The sequence below is a fragment of the Rhinolophus sinicus genome, linkage group LG04, assembly GCF_036562045.2.
Source record: "Rhinolophus sinicus isolate RSC01 linkage group LG04, ASM3656204v1, whole genome shotgun sequence".
Classification (NCBI taxonomy): domain Eukaryota; kingdom Metazoa; phylum Chordata; class Mammalia; order Chiroptera; family Rhinolophidae; genus Rhinolophus; species Rhinolophus sinicus.
The window spans coordinates 75,851,405-75,872,276 of NC_133754.1; the positions used below are offsets into that span (position 1 = coordinate 75,851,405).

The window sequence follows — 20,872 nt, forward strand, 5'->3', positions numbered from 1 at the left end:
CTACTATATTAGATTATCACTGGCATATGTGATGAAATGCATTTGCCACCTCTGCTTAGGAATGTTCTTGACAATCTGCTGGGTTAAAAAATTTACACCAGGCAATGTAAAATTTTATATGAGTTAGTCAAAGAGAGTTTGAAAAAGGCAGAAATAGTCCAGTATCAAAAGCTTGTTATCCCACTCTTTGCAAAGAAAAATAAAATGTTTTGGAAAGTATTTTTAGCACTCATTAGGATACATAAGCAAAAGTGACAGTTTTGCTAAATATCAGTTATATAAAAGTCTCCCTGTGGGAATTCTTAGAAACAGTTAGGATGGGAGCAGAGTAAATTGCTTTTTGCACAGTAGTTACTCTGTGGTCCTAAGGAATAAAAAAAAAGACACTTAATATCTTATTTTCATTGAAAAGTTTTAACTCAGTTAAATATGTGCCACCAGAAAATAAAACAAGTAGGATAACTATGCTGCAGGAAGTACTATTGACACATGGTGGTGAAAACTGAAATTGCAGGCATAGTCTCAGGAGGCAATACCCAACTTTCTAGAGATTCAACTTGCTATTCTAAATTATTTCCCCTGAGGTATGCATCGGAGTGTATGTTAAACAGAGAAGTGATCAAAATATTTATATATTAATTAAAAGTAAAATTGACTAATCAGGAATATTCTGGGTTATTGAATTCAGTCATTTCCAAAGGTTTCTTTTTTACAGACAGGCATGTAATCTGAAGAAAATCAAATACAGCAAACAATTATATTCTTAGAATTCTTATGTTTCCTTCACATCTGAAGAAAGGGTATAATTTCAACATTAAAACAACCCAAGACTTTGCTTTGGAATTCAATTTGGTCGGATATTTCTCTCAGATATTTTGGTCAATATTTTTAGGATGTTTTTTAAGGTACTTGGTTCATTGAGAACTGGAATAGAATTTAGAGATCACCATGTCCAATGCCATAGTTTTTCAGCCGAGAAAAGTAGAGCCCAACAACTTTAGGAAGTAATGTCCAAAATCACAGGGTAAGTTGGTGGCAAATTAAAAATAAATGTTGCTCTCTTAACCTTCACTTCAGGGTTATTTACTTTATACCACATTTCTTAGCATTTCCAAGAGACATAATTAGAGCTCAAATCTTTTAGAAACAAATTATTTACTTAATACTATTCTTTATTAACAACTTATGTCTGTGAAATAAGTTCCACTATTTAACATTACACAATAATTCTTAAGCTAAAAATAGTAGAAACTTAATTGTATGCATTCTATATTGTTATAGTAGTGGCAATAAAAATCACATAAAAAAGCACTTTGTTGATGGTTTAACTGATTTTCCATTATCTCTGGGATTTAGAGGGGGTGTTGTATGATTCTCATAGCATATTAATTTTTTAATTTCACATCATTGTTTGTAAAAATATTCTGATAAGGTACTGGACTCTGTCTTTAATAACCTTATGTAAAATATTTCTGGTAAAAATTGTAATTGATTAGACATTACCTTACCCTAATATTTATCAAGTGCTTATTCTATGCCAAGAACAACGTATTTTCTAATCCATAAATACAACTGAGAAACTGGTATTAATGAAGAACAATTAAGGACTTGTAAGCAAAGTTAATCATATGCTCACTTAACAGAAAGAATGATTCAGAATCTATACTTTATTAAAATGACCTTCGTTTGGTGTGTAATGAATACTCGGTAGATCATAATAGGTAAGATAGGTTACCTCTTTTCTGGAGACAATTTCCATTTCAGGATGAGTTCCATTCATACAATTATAAAAGCTTTTCTCTTAGTTATCTTTCTAGACTTTTTACTGTTTCTTTATAATTTAATACTGAATCTTTTCCTTTGAGTATACCTAAAATCACAAAATCAGTTTCAGTTTATTTTGGGCTGCGGAAACCAACACTGGAAGAATTATTGTAGTTCTTAGTCTGAGTCGAAAACAATTTGTCAGTGTAGAACCTTCACTTCCCACACTATTTTTAATTTATGTTACATTTTAATAGGCTTATCCAAGGATGGCAATTCAAAATTTCTGATCACGCTAGGGGTGTTCTAAGAGTGCTCTGAAATTGACACTTTGTGTTAACCAACTGTAGTTTGTGGTTGTGTGTCCCATCAAAGCAGTGATCCACACAGATGGCAACATTCTAAGGCTCTTCGGTGTTGCTTTTCTGCAAACATGTAGAATTAATATTTCTAAATCAGAATATAGTTATCTGGTTTTATTTATTTACTTGCTTGCCTTCCTTCTTATGTAGTATTTATTTTTCCGCCTTTCCAGTGTCCAATTCAGAGTTCAGCAAGTTAAAATAATCATGTAAACTTATCAGATAAGTGGGCCAAGCTTTTTTTTTTCTAATTTTATATTTCTTGAGCACTTAAGAACCTAAACATATTTTAGAAACTGAAAATATTAGAATATGCTTTTCTGTCTAAAATGGAAGAAATATCTTCTTGCAGAGAATGTTTTTGTTACTGGGCAAGATTCCATTCTCATTCAGTAAGATGGAATTAAATGAAAATATTAGTTAATAGAAGCAATTTTAGAGTTATGCATAAAGGGGCTTGTCAGACTGATCTGCATAAAGAATCTCAAAATTGTATTCTAATATTTTAATTAGTTAATTGGTGTTAATTTACAAATAGAAACTTAAGTTATAGAAATAGTTCTTAAAGTGTGATTTAATTTCCACTAAGTAGGTTTTTATCACTCTGGTAAAATGTTTCTGTGTCATAGGAACTTAAGATAAAATTCGTCAAATTTGCCTTTCTGGCAGACATTTTTAAACTTTTATATAGAACATTTTCAAACTAGAATTTCAGTTTTTCATCGGACCAGTTTATTTGTGATGGGTACTCAATCATCACATTAGCATACATTTTCCAATACATTCTAGACATCATACCACAACTACTTTCATCTTGCAATGTCACCTCAAACATTCTAGAGTTCAATACTGATCCTCTCTTGCATTTGTGTGTTTTAGCAACTATTCCAGTAGATGGTCATGGGAAGCGAAAAACTCTTATGTAACATTATCGCTTAATATCTATTTCATTGCACTGTTCAGAATAAGAGTATGAAAATGATGTGTACTATAAAAATCTGGAATTATTTATCAGTTTGTATTTTCTAATTTTCTTTGTTCCTACAACCACGGACAACTAAGAGTTGATTTTCTGATGAAAATGTTAAAAGTTGACTTAAAAAAAAGGCTCTGTGTTAGTTCATTAAATCATTTATTTTAAAGTAACCCCGAATTTAACTATTTGAAAGACATAAATCTGTACCTCATTTAAGTACCAGTAAGTCAGTTTAATTCCAAACAAATTCTGTGGTTTTTATTAAAATGTCATGTATGTTGACAGATGAAAGATGTCTCAAGTTCTGCTTAAATTTTAGGTTTAAAGATAACACTTGGCAACATGATAAAAACTTATAAAGAAGGTTTATGTTTTATAAGGATTGACTGATGACTACAAATTCTTTAAAAACATCAAACCATTCCTGTATATAAGAAATTTCTATTTACAGTCAATTTTCTCCATGAAGGAGTGGTTGTTGATTTTTCTTTTTTCGCCCAGGCAATGTTTGTGGTGTAGATAACCGGAGTAAAACAGAGAAATACAGTGCAGTACATCAGAAGAGAAAGTTGATAGGAAGAAAGTAGAAATTAGGTTGCATGATTTCTCTTTGGGGAGACATTTTTTATGATCATAATAAATGGTACTTTTAATCTCAATTTTTGCAATATTCTTTTTAGAATACTTGATTTTATGTTCACAGACGAATGAAATTTTGCTGTGGTAAAAATTTTCATGGTACTATTATTCTATCTTAACAGGCCTCCTTGTATCAATCCTCTATAGATAGAAGCCTGGAAAGACCTGGCAGGTAAGAATTGTACTATATTATGCAACCAGAATATTCAATACCAGTGGTTTCTTTTTCAATGAAAGATTAATGAGGATTATATATCATATGTTTTTATTTTAAGCACCATACTTCATGAAGTTATTTTATTTTGTTCCCGTATTATTTTATATGATCATATTCAAAAATTTATAAGAATCAAGTGAAGTAATTCTGGATTCCTTTACAGACAGAGAAATTCTTCCTTTTGCTATCTTCACTATACCCAGTCATTTTTTCTTTAAATGGGGGTTATAAGCATTTTATTTTCAATATTGTTAGATGACATATATAATAATATATTTGAAAAAATATTATAAATATTTTATAATAAATTATAAATTACAAAATTATAAAAATGTTCTAAATTATGTTCCACAATATTTGTTTGTTATACTCTGACCACACCAATCAGAAATACTGTTACTGTAAATAAATGAGGGCTTACTATATACTAGGCATTCTAAGTATTAAACATATTCAATCCTTAAGACACCACCATGAGTTATGTACTATTATCTCCATTTTATCTCTGAGTAAATGGAAATTTAGGCTCTGTAATTTACCAAGTTTACACAGCTGGCAAGGAGCAGAGACACGGTAGAACTGAACCAAAATAGCTTTTAACCACTAGTCCTAACTGCATTAAAAATCTGCCAAGTTAAGTTCTGTTGGTAGGCTTTGAATATCACACTTACTTTAAAATATTACAGAAATTCAGACACAGTTCAATAGCAATACTGAATAATACAAATTCCCAGCCATACTGTATCATCCACAAATATTTATGTAACATTAATTCACCCTTCTGTAAATTTCTATCAAAATAAGTAGATGACTTTTTAAATCAGGCCCTTTATAAATTGGGTTCCAAGTGCCATCCAAGACATTAGTATCACTAAGAAAGGAGCTCCCCCAACCCCTCCTTTTCCATCTTTTTCCATCTATATATATATACCTAAAATGTTTGAATTTTAAAGTAATAATCTGACCTGAGGATTTCTGTAAAGACACACAGACCCTCACGTGACAGGACTATGACAGCAGAACAGGTCTAGGAGAAGATGGGGTATCCTCTTTAGAAGAATTCAGACAAATTCTGAGGTCTGGCTCCACCTCTATACTTGCAAAGCATGTGTGTTCCATTTACTCATGTGTAAAACAGTGATGACGCTGTGGGTTATAAAAGACCATAATGTCGGAAAGCAAATAGCACACGGCTGGCTTCTAGGAGGTGGTGTGCTGTTGCTGCTGCTGTGGATGTAATTTTATCTAATGGTTTGACAGACAGCATGCTGTGTGATAGATATCTTTGTTCACTAACGTCTTCAGTGACGCTATACTCAGACCCAGATCATGATAAAAATTTCCTGCTGTTATAGACTGTCAACACCATTTAATATAACTGGGTGAAAGGACCCTTTAGTAGTTTATTTGCTGACCAAATTAGTGGTCATTCAGTATTTAAAAAGAAAAATCTTGGCATTCCAGTGTAAGGTTTTTAAAGCTCAGATTATTAGAGAGAGCTATCAGGAAACCCTGAGGTAAGAGAAATTTGTCTCACCAGATGTCTTCCTTTTCGTTCCAGTCCTTTCCTCCATTTTGGCATCCCTTCTCTGAATGTATTCATGTTGTTGGAACTCCTATTTATAGAGAAAAGATACATGACACAAATCATAATGTTGAATTGTCAGTCACAACATGTTATACTAAATGGAGAATTTTTACTTTAAAAGATGATTATAAACTTATATCCACACAAAAACTTGCACACGAATGTTTATAGCAGCCTTATTCATAATTGCCAAAACTCCGAAGCAACCAAGATACCCTTCAGTAAGTGAATGGTAAACAAACATTCATGTAATGAAATATTAGTCGACAATAAAAAGAAATGAGCTATCCAGCCACAAAAAGACAGGAAGAAACCTTAAAAGCATATCACTAAATGAAAAAGGCCTATCTGAAAACGCTACCTATCATTGGTTCCAACTATGTGGCGTTCTGAAAAAGGAAAAACTAGACACAGTAAACAGGTCAGTGGTTGCCAGGTGTTTAGCAGGAGGGAGAGATGAAGAGGTAGAGCACAGCCGATTTGTATGGCCATGACACTGTTGTGTCTGATGCAGTAGGATGGACACCTCTCATTACACATATGTCAAAACTCATCGAATGTTCAACAGAAAACATGAGCCCTATGTAAACCATGGACTTTAATTACATTTAATAATAATGTATCAGTATAATTCATCAACTGTAACAAATGTGCACCCTAATAGAGGACGTCAATAATAGGGGAAACTCCGCAAGGGACTATATGGGAATCTCTACTTTCTAATCACTTTTTCAGTCACCTAACACTGCTCTAAAAAAATAAATTTTTTAAAGAGACAATTATAAAAAAAAAAGTGTTTAATATCAAGGAACAAATTCCTAAAAATGCAGTTTGTGGGATGGGGGATACGAGTTATAACACTGTCACCAGCATATTCCACCCATCTTTCTGGTTCACATGTTCACTTCTCCAAACTGAAGCTGATTCCTTCTTTCAGTTCTGCAAGCCTGGCCAGTGACTTTAGGAAAAGAAGGAAGAGCGAGCCTGCTGTGGGGCAGCCGAGGGGTTTGGGGGACCCAAGTGTAAGCAGGACCAGCCCAGGCCGAGCAGACCTCCCTGGATCAAGCGCCACCCTGACGAAGTCTTTTGTTAGTTCTTCTCCTTCTTCCCCATCCAGAGCAAAAGGTAAAAGACAATAAATTGAAGTGTAAACAATTTATTAGTTTAAGTTTTAACCTAGAGTAAGTACCCTTTGAGAGCTGGTCCAGTGATAACCATCCAGAGATAGTTATTAATAGCATTTAAAGATAGCTCTGGAGCAAAAGCTTTCTTCCTACCCAGACTAGATGAGGTCGGTGAACCATTTGAGTGGCTTAAAGGACTCTATCATCTCTTAGTGTTTTTTTCCTCCAAATATATCATTTATGTTTTTTTGGAATAAATTAAAAATATCAAATAATTTATTGTCAGGCTATTAAAAGATTATATTTATGATTGTTAATTTCTAATGTTGCTACAATGAGCAAAATTAATCACATTTATAGGAGTTATAAGTAGCAACAGAGAACACTGTTGCCTAAAACGTACATTTTTTTTTAATTATTTAATTCTAGATAAAATTTGTCTAACCTATGAAAGTGCTTTCTTTAATTATTGGCTTTATATTTTGGTCAATATTCATATATATAGTAGAATATCCATGTTCTGCATGTAACAAAGTGTTCAATTCACAACAGTCCACTAGTAAGAACGACCTGGTTTCAAGCCATAATTACAAAATTTAGATATCACCAAGCCCTTTTTTCTGTATGGTCTGTCTCCTCTATGGAAATTCAGTGACTTTAGTTGAAAGAAAGCAAGTTATTCCTTAAAGTGTCTGAAATACTGTTGAGTGCATTACCACCACAGTAACAGGAATATTTCTAAAATGGAGACTGAGGATTGAACCAGCACCCATAGGTACCTAGATCTATACCAAACTTGGGGCTCCACAGTCTCCTCCAGTCTCCTGGGGTTGAAACAGAACAGAGAAGGAAATCTGAAGTGTGTGAAGAAAGTGAGCTCTAACAGACATCTCCATGAAAGAGCATAGATTCAGCTACATGTATCAAATGTAGGCACTAAAAATGTTGCCACATGGTAGTAACAGCTAAGAGGTAGCTAGTTTGATGCAAAAAAAACAGGCTGGTTTGATGATTGGACTCTGGATAAACAGAAGACAACAGCTCTCTTCCACGTCCTAGTAAAACGGTGAATACTAACTGGAAGGTTCAGAGAGAGTGCACCCCTTTCATGATACCCTTCCTCAAATTAACAAGGATACCTTTATCAGATTCTACTCATTTATGCAAACAAATACCGTAAGGTAACAAATAGGTCATGAAATGCCATTGATTCATTTTGCTCAGATACCACTGAAAAGTTAAAAGGATTCTGATTGATTTAGATATTTGTTTTTGTCCTAGGGGAGTCTTAAGTCAACTTCCTTTCCCAAACACTACATATCTATTTAATGTACTTATCTACTTTTGAAGAATTTGGGGAAGATTGTAAGGGAGGAACTGTCAATTGAGATAGGTTCCTCCTCTATATTTATTTCTAAGGAAAAAACTCCCATTAGATGTATTTGGCCTCTCATTTATTAGTTGACTCAGCAAAGTAAAAGAAAATATTTCCATACATATTCCAATTGAGGTCAGGATTAGCTCTCTATTATCAAATTGCAAATGATTTTCTAAAAAGACCTTCCCTGGAAAAAAGCAAGATGCTTTTACCTTAGATGAAAGTTTTCTAGTATATCCAGTTATCCTTATGAGAACCTGCCTAACAAGCCGTTCAAGGTAGAGCAATTAAAGAGGTAAATTAGTTTGTTTAAAGAGGAACTAGTTATGTTTTTCTTGGAAAAATATTAACAGCAATAGTTCACAGCATCTTGATATTGTGGTTTTGGAAAATACTTTGTCTGATAGCTTTTTCTATCTAATGCCCACGAAAAATTATTTGATACAGTTATGGGAGTATTAATTAAATGTAAATTTATCAATTACTCTTTACCTCTTATTACTATAAATCAAATGAGACTCAAATCCTGATCCTATTAAGTTGATTACATCTATATCACTTTTGGCATCAATTGTTAAACTTTTAAATTTCTACCAGGTCATAAGCAATGAGCTTATAAGGTACAATTGTGTTTTTAGCATACCTAATATTTGCAGAAAGATGTATGAGGTATTCAATAGAAAATAAGTATTTTAGCTACATTAATTCCTTTTTATACATAGTTTTGTTAACTCTAATACCTGCAAAGCTACATTCATTACAAAAGTATTACCTTGCTTTAGAATTAGACTTTTTTCCTCTAAAGTTGAAGCTTCACGTGTAACAATCTGTCTAGATTAAATCATGCTACTTTCTCTTTTATCTGATGCTAACTGACATGCTCTCCTCTTTGTGAAACTTTTAACTTCTCTAAATGTCTCTCCTTCCACCACGCTGCTCTGGATTAAAAGGTGGGGATAGCAAAATGTGTCCACCCCTTTGCAGTTGCTCAGGGCTCAACAGTAACCCCTCCAATGAGTTAGATTCCTGTAATACTTACAGACATCATTTGGACGTCCCGCATGACTCACAGAGGGCCATTACTTTCAAAAACAGCTGGCAAATGGCCCGGCAAAATGCAGAGGTCTGGAGCAGCACTGAAGAAATGGTTTCCCCAAAAATCAAATCCCGTAGTTGTGATGACCTCTTAAACGATGACTGTGATAGCTTCCCTGACCCGAAAACCAAGTCAGAAAGTATGGGCTCTCTGTTATGCGAAGAGGACTCCAAGGAAAGCTGCCCCACACCGTGGGCTTCCACATACATGCAGGAGGGCCGTGGTAATGGCAGATCAAGGCTTCGGCACAGGGCAGCCCACGACGCCCCAGGGTTCCTAAAAATGTACAAGAAAATGCACCGCATTAACCGCAAAGATTTGATGAATCCAGAGGTGATTTGTTCCGTCAAGTCGAGAATAATGCAGTATGAAAAGGAGCAGCAACACAAAGTCCTGCTCCACGGATGGAGCCAGTCCTCCACGGAGGAGGTGCCCAGGGACATGGTACCCACCCGCATTTCTGAATTTGAAAAGTTGATTCAAAAGTCAAAATCCATGCCAAATTTAGGAGATGAAATGTTATCGCCTGTAATCGCAGAACCACAACACAATGGTTTATGCCCCAAAAGGCGATTTTCCATTGAGTCTCTGCTGGAGGAAGAAAATCAGAGTAGACACCCTTCTCAGGTACAACGAAGCTACAAGTCTAAAACCCTGGTGCCCATTCATATTGAAGTCACCAGTGATGAGCAACCGAGAACGCATATGGAGTTTTCTGATAGCGACCAAGATGGAATGGTGTCTGACCACAGTGATTACATTCACGTGGAAGGATCGTCCTTTTGCAGTGAGAGTGATTTTGATCACTTTTCTTTCACGTCCTCTGAAAGTTTTTATGGATCCAGCCACCATCACCACCACCATCACCACCACCATCACCGGCACCTCATCAGCTCCTGCAAAGGCAGATGCCCAGCCTCTTATACTCGATTTACCACAATGTTAAAACATGAGAGAGCTAAACATGAAAATACTGAAGAGCCCAGAAGACAAGAAATGGACCCCGGACTTTCTAAACTTGCATTTCTAGTCAGTCCTGTGCCTTTCCGGAGGAAAAAAAATTCAACTCCCAAAAAACAGACTGAAAAGGCAAAATGTAAAACGTCTGTATTTGAGGCTCTGGACTCTGCCCTTAAAGACATCTGCGACCAAATTAAAGCAGAAAAGAGAAGGGGAAGTTTGCCAGACAACAGTATATTGCACCGTCTTATCAGTGAACTGCTGCCAGATATTCCTGAAAGGAATTCATCACTTAAAGCTCTAAAAAGGAGCCCCATGCACCAGCCTTTCCACCCACTGCCTCAAGATGGTGCTAGTCATTGTCCCTTGTACTCGAACGATTGTGGGAGAATGCCCCACAGTGCCTCTTTCCAAGACATGGACACCAATAACAACAACTACCACCACCAAGACCACGAGCGTGCACTGAATCTCCAAGGTGGATGAACTTTTCTTTCTTTCTTCCTGTGCTTCAGATACCCACCCTCCAGCTCTTTCACTTTCCATTCCTTCATCTCATCATTCCTGAGCTGTGAGACCACTTGGTATCATTGTGTGTTATGAAGCAAATGCTTGTTGTGCAAACATGTCTTATTGAGTGATTCTCATTTGCCCTTGTGATATTTGGACTTGATATGTGGCTTAAAGTGATCATCAATTCACAAAAATTTACTCATTTAAAATCGAAAGGGAAAACCTTTTTGTAACTTAATGTTATGGTTGAAACAACGGTTAAGTCACATTAAAATACGAAATTAGACATTTTACTTTAAAAAGATTTCAAGACAGAAACCATAATTGAGTATCAGTATCCCTAAGAGATTGACAACTTTGCATTAGTTCTTTTTGTTGTTGTTGTAAAATGAATCAAAGCCAAAAGTTTAACACATACCCTTTTCCTTGATTTTTATATTAACTTTGTAGTCATTCATTCAATAAATAATTTGCTCACATTCTATATGGAAAATACCATATGAAAACACTGAGGAAGCAAAACTGAAGTGTGTAATATTGTAATTGATGGATAATTAAAAGAGACTAAGAATTGTCTAATAACTTTCTCCATTTCAAGGACACAATTGGGATAAAATTTTTGTGAATGAATCTTTAAGCTGTGTATATATATGTATGTATATAAAAAGTCTCATTTCCATCACTCAATATATTCATTTTCTCTCCCTTTCCATTATGTAATTTATTTATTTTCTGTTTCTGCTAACACAGTTCTATATTGACATTTGAATTAGACCATTTGGGTTAAAAGTGACTCTTGACTCAGTTTCACAGATGCATTATCACCTTGAAGTGGCAACACAAGGACAAATAGCAATTCAGATGCAGAGGACTTTTTATTTTTAGGCTTACATACTGAAAAGAACAAGGTGTTTTGATATTTTCATATGAGTCTTTTCATTAATTCTTAAGGTGCATCTGTTTACTATGTAAATTTTAAGAAGTTGGAATGAACATTCCAGGCTGAAACTTGGATCATCAACAGAAAGTCTTATATGCAGCACACATTGAAAAGTGTTTTACATATATTATCTAATTAACACTGGCATAAACATAGATGATAGAAATCATTGTAAGCACTGTTTTACTACTAAGGAAATTGAGACCCAGAGAGGACAGACAATAAATTTGACCAAGATCACGCAGAGAGAAGGCAGCAATAACAGATTCAAACTTATAATACTTAAGAATTTGTTGTACAGAATATAATCTCTATATAAAAAAAGAGACATGATTCAATTTTCACACGTAATATATGGCTCATTATCATATATATCATTAACAATAATAATTGTTAATTATCATTGCTTATATTTACTATTTTATTAGTATTTATCTTTGCTCCATTTATACTATGCATGACAGATGCTTCAAAAGACAAATTCGAATTTTAAAAATCAATTTCTACAATTTGAAATTTTTACTGATTGAGACACATCAGAATCTAAATTTTTAATTTGCTTCCTTTTTCAGTTTTTCAAAATCCTAATTTAATCATCTCTCAATTTTATGTGTACATAGAATATATATTATTATTGAAACATGATTTGAGGGGACTTTGGAATGCATTTAAAGGACAGCTTTGTATGTTAATAGAATATTTAGTTTCCAATTGTGAAATTTTACTAGTTTCCAAGTGAAAAATAGTTTATAGTCCATGGGTTAGTAAAAGTAATTTAAAATTTATGATTATGACAGACTTTTGATCATAAAAATATATTAATTTAGAATAAAAAATATACTGCACATAATCTTCTGGCATTTATGAAAATAGCTGGATAGGTTTTACTGCAATATGTATGGCCATGTTATCTTGCTAAGCCTAAAGACTTTGGAGTTTACACCTCACAGGGAGTTAGACATTTATCCTTATCTTTCATTTAAGTGATACCCAACCTGCTGTAAGTAGACAATTCTTCCTTATAATCAAAGTAGTTAAAACTTTTAAAACAGTGTTTTCTTTTTATGGATCGGCATTTTTCATTCCTTTACAGATGGATTTATTTTATTTTTAATGCTTCTTGTTAGTCAACATAATTAAATTTATTAAAGGGATAAGCAAAATAATATATAAATTTTGACCCAGTTATACTGGTAAAATTTTAAAACATAGACTATTGGAATACTTTTAGCCTCTAGTTACATTTCCACATATAAATGCGCATAAGATACCACTTTAGTGATATCGTTAGTGGTATAAGATGCCACTAAAAGATCCTTGCAATCATAATTTTGTGAAGTAATTAATTATTTATACTTTATATTAAGGGGAATAAAAACAATTCAATATTTCATAAGCAATTTGGTAACTTATATGATATTGTCTGTTTAGAAAAATTTTTTCCCTTTGTTTTTTGGAATACATATTTACTTTCTGATAAGCTAGTTGAGCACCAGGGAAGGCCAGAGACAAAGTATTAAGTCTTAAGAAGACATCTTAAGACTCAATAAGTATTGTTAAATAGAGAGAGAGGAGAATGGACATGACCATAGTTCTGTCATCCTCATACTTCCTTTGTTTTTCTCTTTCTTTTTCATTACTACATTCTTAAATTGTTGTTCCACAAAATGTTCGTTTCTCTAAATTGTGGCTATTCCCCATCTTCTATAGGCTTTATAATAGTAATTATAAATTGGAGGCAAAAAGAATAGAAATAGAAAATATTAAAAAGTCTTTGAGATGAAAAATCCTTGCAACTGTGAGATGCTTACGCAGGATGCTGCTGTATAATTATATTAGCAATGCAACAATTATATTTATATGTAGGATTATAATACTTCTGCAACCTCAGATATTTTTCCTTTTGAAATGCTGTTTTTTGTGTCTTACATCACCACTTTAGGATTACCTATGAGTTTTATACCCATGTTTTCCCCTGTGGCGTCTCTCCCAAATTTTAGGTGAAAAATCGTTGCCGGCAGGGAAAATGACTAAACAAGTCTGCTTTTAACAGGTGAATACTCACTGTGGCCCTGTCCTTTCCCATAGACCGTGAATCCCCTAGAAGTTACTCATCCACTTTAACTGACTTGGGGAGAAGTGCAACAAGGGAAAGAAGAGGAACTCCAGAAAAAGAGGTAGTTAGTTCGATATCATTTGAGTCTTTTTCAACAACATCCTTGATAAAGCACTTGCCAGCCAAAGTTACATGCCAAACCAGGAAAGAACTCAGATTAAAAATATAAAAAATGACAATGGAGAAACAAGAAACAGTGTTCCCTGGAGCCTGAGCAAAGGACTCGAGCTGTTTGCATTCTGACCCTCGCTGCAGATTTCCCCCTGTGGTGGCAGTGAGGCCCCTCTGCGTCTTGACCCCACACCCATGAGTTAAGACTCTTTTAGTTATGGTCTAAAAGAGTCTTCAGCCAGGCTGCCCTGTGGAGGAAGGAGGGTAAAATTCCTGTATAAATTCCTGGCCCAGTGGTATAGGGGCGAGCCGGAGCTCAACTGTGTTGCAAATCGATACAAATTCTACATAAATAAGTTTTGCTGGCCTGTTTTTGTTGGAGAGGATCCCTGGAAACCACTGTCTCTGGAAACCACCAACATCCTGGCTCTTTGTCCAAGGCCCTGAGCCAGGGCAGGAGGTCTGGCTCCCACTGTCTTGGAGCCATGGAGGTTTGATGGAAACCGAAGGCTGGTCTTGGACTGGCAGCCACTCCAGGGGTATCTCTAGAGGTATCTGATACAGTCCTGTACCTGTGGAACCCCTAAAGAAGTCAAGAATGGTCCAGATTGTTTAGTTTACCAGAATCACAGAGAAAAGAGTGGGGTGAGGAGATTACTGGGAAATTACTGGGAAAGAAAGAGCTGGAGTAGGTAGTTTATACGTGTCCCAGTCAAATCTGTGGACCCTAGGGTTTAATGGGGGGCACATGTCACATCATGTCATGACTAAAAGACGAGCAGCTGGTTTACTGTGTGCTGAAGAATTCCTGAACCCTCCAGGGAATGCAAGATGATCAAGCCTATCCTTTTGGCCACTAACTAGCCTCCCAGTGATAATTGGGCTAACATCTCTTTGCCATTATGTTAATAAGTGTTTAGTGAAAAGGATGTTGATTCCTTCATGATTTTTCCCGACCCTTTTATTATGATTCAGAAAGAGTTATGTCAATATATAAGACAGAGCAATTGACCCTCCACAATTATCCCAGAAATGCCTTGGTTGCAGCCAAAATTATATCTAGATCAGAATCCTCTGCAAGCATTTTATTCCCCTATTATGGCATTCATCTGCTTTGCTCCTAAGATGAAATATGATATTCAATTGTTATGGTGAATAACAATTCCTGCTATAAATTTATTCCTGCTATAGCTTAAATATCTAAATGAAGAACTAATTAATGTATTCATAAATTGCATATAAAATTTACATTATATATGTTTAATCATTCCTTGAGGTTTCATTTCTCTTTAATTCACATGAAACTGCTTTCTTGTAGGAAATCCAAATTTTAAGTTAGTGCTAATTTTTTACCTTCTTTTTCAGAAATTTCCTGCAAAGGCTGTTTACGATTTTAAGGCTCAGACATCTAAGTAAGTAAGATAAGTATTCATCATGTGATTTAAGTTGGCTTTAAATACGTTAGTAATACTTTTAAGAGATAAATATTGCTATGGGATGTGTCACAAATAATTCAGCAATCCACTCTAATTAAATGGTTCCTTCTGAATTAATTGGGATGTGGGTAATTTTATTTTCATTTTGAGTTTAGTTGAGAAATCACTGAGTTTTAAATTACACTGAACATGTTAGAACACAATGAATTCAAAAGGATAGGAAAAACAAAAAAGAAATGAAGAATCTTTGTTCCTAGAATTTTCATGTCAAGAATTAAATAAAAATAGTGTTGGGGAGTAATTAACACTATCTGGGAGGATTAGATAACATTTATTTATCCAACTATATCAAGAATTGTTTGTGGGGTTGAAGACTAGAACTATGTAGACTCCTGTAGTAAAAATCTCCATGACTTGACAGTCAAAGCTAATAGATTCTCAGCAAAATTCTTTCCTATGGTCTTCTGATGTTGGTGTTTTTCACACTCCTGTGTTGCCATGTTTTTTAAAACTTTTTTCTTTAGTAACTTGTTCATCAGATGGACATGTGTTTGAGGAAAGCTAGTACTAAGAAAATGAGTAGGTTTAAATGGGAGGGAGTCTTCCAGCTGTTTTGGCCCATGTGCCCAGACCTTATTTAAGAAACTTTAGTCTCCATCAGAATTCAAGATATTAAATTCATTGTAAATTGGCTTTAAATTACACTGTGTAGTGTAGACTCAATATATATAACAACTAAAATATTTATTCATAAAAATGCATATGCTATGAATTCATAGTTTCAGAATTTGTCTTTGGCAGAAGACATATAAAAAATAAAATCACTCAGAATTTGGTAAGGCTGCTGAGATAGGGAATAAACCAAATAAGAAAATGCCATTTAGAAATAAAGATGGTGAACATGGCTTAAATCTGATGTTAAAAAAAAAAAATCCTGAACAAAAACTTACATCAGTTTTTGATTAGGTAAGTAACATCTGCTTTGTTTCTACTATGCTCTGGTCCTCGCTACTATTCTTTGGATATGGTGTGGCAATTTATACAGCGCATGTCGGTTTTATAAAATAATGTACAGAACATGTAAATTTCATTTTTCTCTTTGAGACAATCAATCAAAAGCTTCATTAAATAGGTATGAAACCATGAGGAATCACAGGGCATAAAAAGTAGGCAGGGTGTCTGCCCAAGGCTCACAAGGTTTTTGAGAAGCCTTAATTAAAAACAAGCTTTGAGAGAAAGATGATGTGCAATGCAGAGGGAGGGTGTTTGAGGTGTTGACTGTGTCCCTGGATTTTGTTTGCTTGAATTCTAAGCCCTTCACCCACCCCAGGGTCACATCCTCATCATGAATGCCCGGAGTTAGCAAAGGTTCAGGGAAACCCTGTCTTTCACATGCCTCCTATGGGAGTATAAATGGCACAGCCTTTCTGAAGGGTTGTCTACATCACCGTTTTACAAAAGTCTTCGTAAATCAATTAAATCTAATTGTATAAATCTTCAAAGAAGTACATTAAATAATTCCCCATGCGAGCCATCCCACAATTTTAGTAATAAAAAAATATTTTCCTCACACCATAAATAAGTTTATTGCAGCTTAATCACATCCTTCTTGTTCTTTTCTCGGGGATATGAAGAGCAGTTGTTCATCATCCCCAAAGTAGTTACTTATTTGACACAAAAATCAAGGTACGGACGACTCATGCAACTTGAAAAGGCTCACACATCCAGACAGCACTGAAAGTTACAGAAGGACTAGCCACATTTTTAAGTCATTTCAATTAATAGCTGGATGTGAGTGCTTTTCATGCCTAACATCTTATAAACAAGAGATGGATGTCTGTTTTAAATAAATATCTATTTTAAAAGCTATTTTTCTTTACCTAATAGAAGAAAGTTAATTTTAAAAACTTAAGTAACTCACCAATCGTCATGTCTATTGTTAAATAGGAAAAAGAGATAAAATGACATTTCCAAAGTTTGTCAATGGCCACTATTCAGTGTGTGTGGGGTGGGGTGGGAGTGGTGGAGTGAACTTACCAAAATGGGACTCCAAAATTCTACCTCTGAGATGAGAGACCCAATTTTGAAAACTGTTAAGTTAGGCTACTACCCTTTCTGTAGATGACTTCAAATTTTTAAATATAAGCTTTATAAATAGAAAAGATCTTTTTCATATTTAAAAGAAAAATAATTAGTTGTCTCTAATTTACTTTTTTTTTTTTTTTTACGCTAAGCTTCTTAGTCTCATTTCCAGAAACAAAACATATCTGGCACAAAGAAAAGTGTTGAATTGTAAACATTAAATGTTTTGTTTTCTGTTGTCTGCATCAGGCACTGGCATAAAAGAAGGAAGTCCTGTATTTGAATGTGAGGCTGTGTGAATCTTCTTTGTCTTTAGGATTACCAAAAATTTAACCTACTCTCAGTGTGAAGATTCCAGCACTTCTAAATGTGTAATAATTCTTTTAATATGCAACGGTTATTTCAATTCTTTTACTCAATGAGAAATATTCTACCTCTGATATACACCTCTCTCCATTACATATTGCACACGCAACAATGATCCAATTCAAGATTCTGAACTAAACAATGCAGAAGATTCAGAGCAGGAAGGCAGATGTGTAGGGAAGTGGGGCTCTTGGGAAAAGAATGAAATAAGTACTCTCCAATAAAACGTAACTGTGGACGCAAAATACCACTCGGACACAATCACCTCGATGATGAAGCCTTGAAAAACTGATGGAATGAGGGTGAGGATTTAGGCATGGGTTTTTTTTAATGAGTAATGGCTTTATCACTTAAAATTAAATACCCAAACATATCTACTGTCTTCTTAGAAAGAACCAAAATGGAAAAGCATCGTGCCTTGAAAATATTTTTATTCTTTAATAAATAAATAAATAAATAAATAAATAAAGGCAACAAGCAATCTGTGCCTGTCTTTGTACTTAAAACATGTTTATCTTTGTGCCCCACTGAAAATCAGGAGTATATGATTTTTTCTGTTTCACACAATAAATTCCTAATCAAGATATTCTACTTCAACGCCTGTCAACCAGCTTCAAGGATCCACAAACAAAAATTTTTCTAGTGTTGGTATTTCTGTGCTAAGGATAAATGTGATTTATTTTCCTGTTGCCAGCTTTAGCGTATGAAAAGGAGACAGAAAGTAACTCACTAGCTCACTAGCTTCAGGACAGAAAAAAAAATATCATTGCAGAACTAATCCATCATTCCACCAAGCTTCACAACTTCTCTACTATAAACTAATGTTTAGATAGAAATAGTCTTATCTCACCAATTAAATTTCTTATTAATCTGCCATAATTTATATTAGACATGATGTTTATACTTGTTCTGTTTGAAATCATTTCTGAAGTTATAATGTTATAAACGAATTCTACGAATTTTCAAGGAACATTCTTACCCAACTGGGCTCAACAGATTTTTTTTTTTAATATTGGAAGTATATTTCACAGCCAAATACAGATCTAGTGTCTTAAGAATAATTGCTATACATTGAGGGGAAAAAATGTTTAAACATGTCTCTTCCAGGGAGTTGTCATTTAAGAAAGGAGATACTGTCTACATCCTCAGGAAAATTGATCAGAATTGGTACGAGGGAGAGTACCGTGGCAGAGTGGGCATTTTCCCAATTTCATACGTAGAGGTAAGTCCTTTCCTCTGACCTCTTCTGTGGTTGCTGTTTCTAAAGTCACCACAAGTCAAGAATCAATCATTGTTTTCCCTCCTAGAAACTCACACCTCCGGAAAAATCACAGCCCGCAAGACCACCTCCCCCAGCCCAGCCTGGAGAAATCGGAGAAGCTATAGCCAAATATAATTTCAATGCTGACACAAATGTGGAGCTATCGCTGAGAAAGGTAACCTGGTTGTTTGCTTCACTGGTGCATTTGAAAGGCTGTGTATTTTCAAAACTAAAATAGGTTATCTTCTTCCTTAGACATTTTTGTGTTTTCCTGTAAGGAAAGGACAAAAGACTCCCTAAGGCTGCCCTGAGCCACTGTTTCCTGCGGTTCCCTGGGTCCTTCCAGGTTAAGTCCCCTGTGGGACACACTGCTTCTCAGAGAGACTTTCCCTCCGTGGTTGCACCTGGGAGGCCCCAAATATTCTCCAAAGGGTGCCTCGGACTGAATATCATGGAGTTATACATGTGGAAATGCATCCAAAAGAAAAGTACTTGATCACACTTCAAAATATTGTTTTTCTGCTGCCTTGTTATTAATTTTTTTTTTTAAGAGATGTCCCAATGCCCGCTTTTCTCTGTCTTGGAATTAAGGCAAGGTCTTAAAGTAATGAAGATTACTGGGGAGCATTTTGAGGACCCATTTATACAGTCCTGTTTCCTTATTGCCACTTTACACATCTGAGAATGATTAAATAAACTATTTTCATTGTTTGCTAAGCAAGCACATACATTTGTTTGAGGTAACCGCATGTCTGCACACAACACAGACCACACAGTAGTAATATGCAGGGGTTCTAGAACCACTCCTGCCTGTTGGTGAATGTTTAGCCAGGAGCAATGAAAGGTAATAACCGGAAATATCACTGTTGTTGTCCTGGCAGAACCTCATCTCACTCTCCCCTTTCCGCCCTAGTTCTGCATCACCAACTGATTCTCTTCTACCCTCCAAGCTGCAACACAACATTACATGAATTGTATTCACTTATGTTTCATACTTCCACCAGTGCTATTTATAGCTCAAGCAATAGCCTAGCAACAACCTGATCTTGGTGTGTTACAGAAAAAAATCAGTGCAATTTTAAGATTTAGGGGGATTTCATTTTTCTTCAGAATATCCTGCTCAGTGGCAGTGGGACAGTCTATATAAAGCATTCAGCATTTTGGCAAAAAGAGAACTTTCACCTTGAGTACCATCTGAAAAAGGCCTCCCTGCTGTACTCAACTTTTGACTATGTGTCACCTCTACTTCCCTGTCAGGTGCAGCTGCCCAAACTTCCATATTATCTGCTGGATGCAGCTGCAGAGTTTTTACTTACTGTTAATCACATCTTGCCAATTTATTTCTGGGCTACATGTGGGTTTGAGTTAAAGTTTAACCTGGGTTTTGTGGCATTGGCTGCAGGTAGCTGGAATAGTGATTGTAGAAAGTTCTACTATTGCAAAGAGCAGGGGTTCTATAAAAATATTTAATGACCACTATGGCATGGCCACCCACTAATCAGAATGGATACTGGTGTTACACCATCTTAATGCAGACCAGGTGAATGTCAGCCATGTCCATAACGATGGATTACCTAGGGTGCTATCTTTGCCCCATCGCATTAGCTTCAACCTTTGTTACTAGTTAGCACATGTAGATTAAAGAAGAAAAATGGTGTACCACTCAACTTCATCCCTCTAGAGATGGGTTTCTGCAACCCACTTCCAACACACCATCCCAGAGAGATGAGTTGCACTTTTCTGAAGCTCTTCCTACAGGTCATTCCCCGAATCTGTCAGTGATAGGATGATGTTACTGTCATTGAGGTATTGCCTATTAAACTTTTCTGCTGTTTGAAATAACTTACACAAGTCATTTCACACAGTACCAGTATGAACATATATAAGCCTATACATGTTAACTAAGCATCGTTTAGGGAAGATTCTAATGTCATGAATGGATG

At 35.2% G+C, this 20,872-nt stretch overlaps 1 protein-coding gene across 50 annotated transcripts in view; it reads left to right on the forward strand.

Moving 5' to 3' along the window:
• Positions 1-20,872, forward strand: part of SORBS2 (sorbin and SH3 domain containing 2) — a 312,617-nt gene that overhangs the window by 267,510 nt on the left and 24,235 nt on the right. For 30 of the 50 annotated variants that reach the window (XM_019736081.2, XM_074329790.1, XM_019736082.2 and 27 more), the window contains 7 exons: positions 3,864-3,913; positions 6,484-6,671; positions 8,999-10,582; positions 13,646-13,734; positions 15,150-15,196; positions 18,776-18,890; positions 18,976-19,104. In XM_019736081.2, coding sequence (XP_019591640.2) covers positions 3,864-3,913; positions 6,484-6,671; positions 8,999-10,582; positions 13,646-13,734; positions 15,150-15,196; positions 18,776-18,890; positions 18,976-19,104 — 2,202 coding nt within the window. The remainder of the gene's footprint in view (positions 1-3,863; positions 3,914-6,483; positions 6,672-8,998; positions 10,583-13,645; positions 13,735-15,149; positions 15,197-18,775; positions 18,891-18,975; positions 19,105-20,872) is intronic. The other 20 variants (XM_074329804.1, XM_074329810.1, XM_019736108.2 and 17 more) reach the window with 1 other exon arrangement.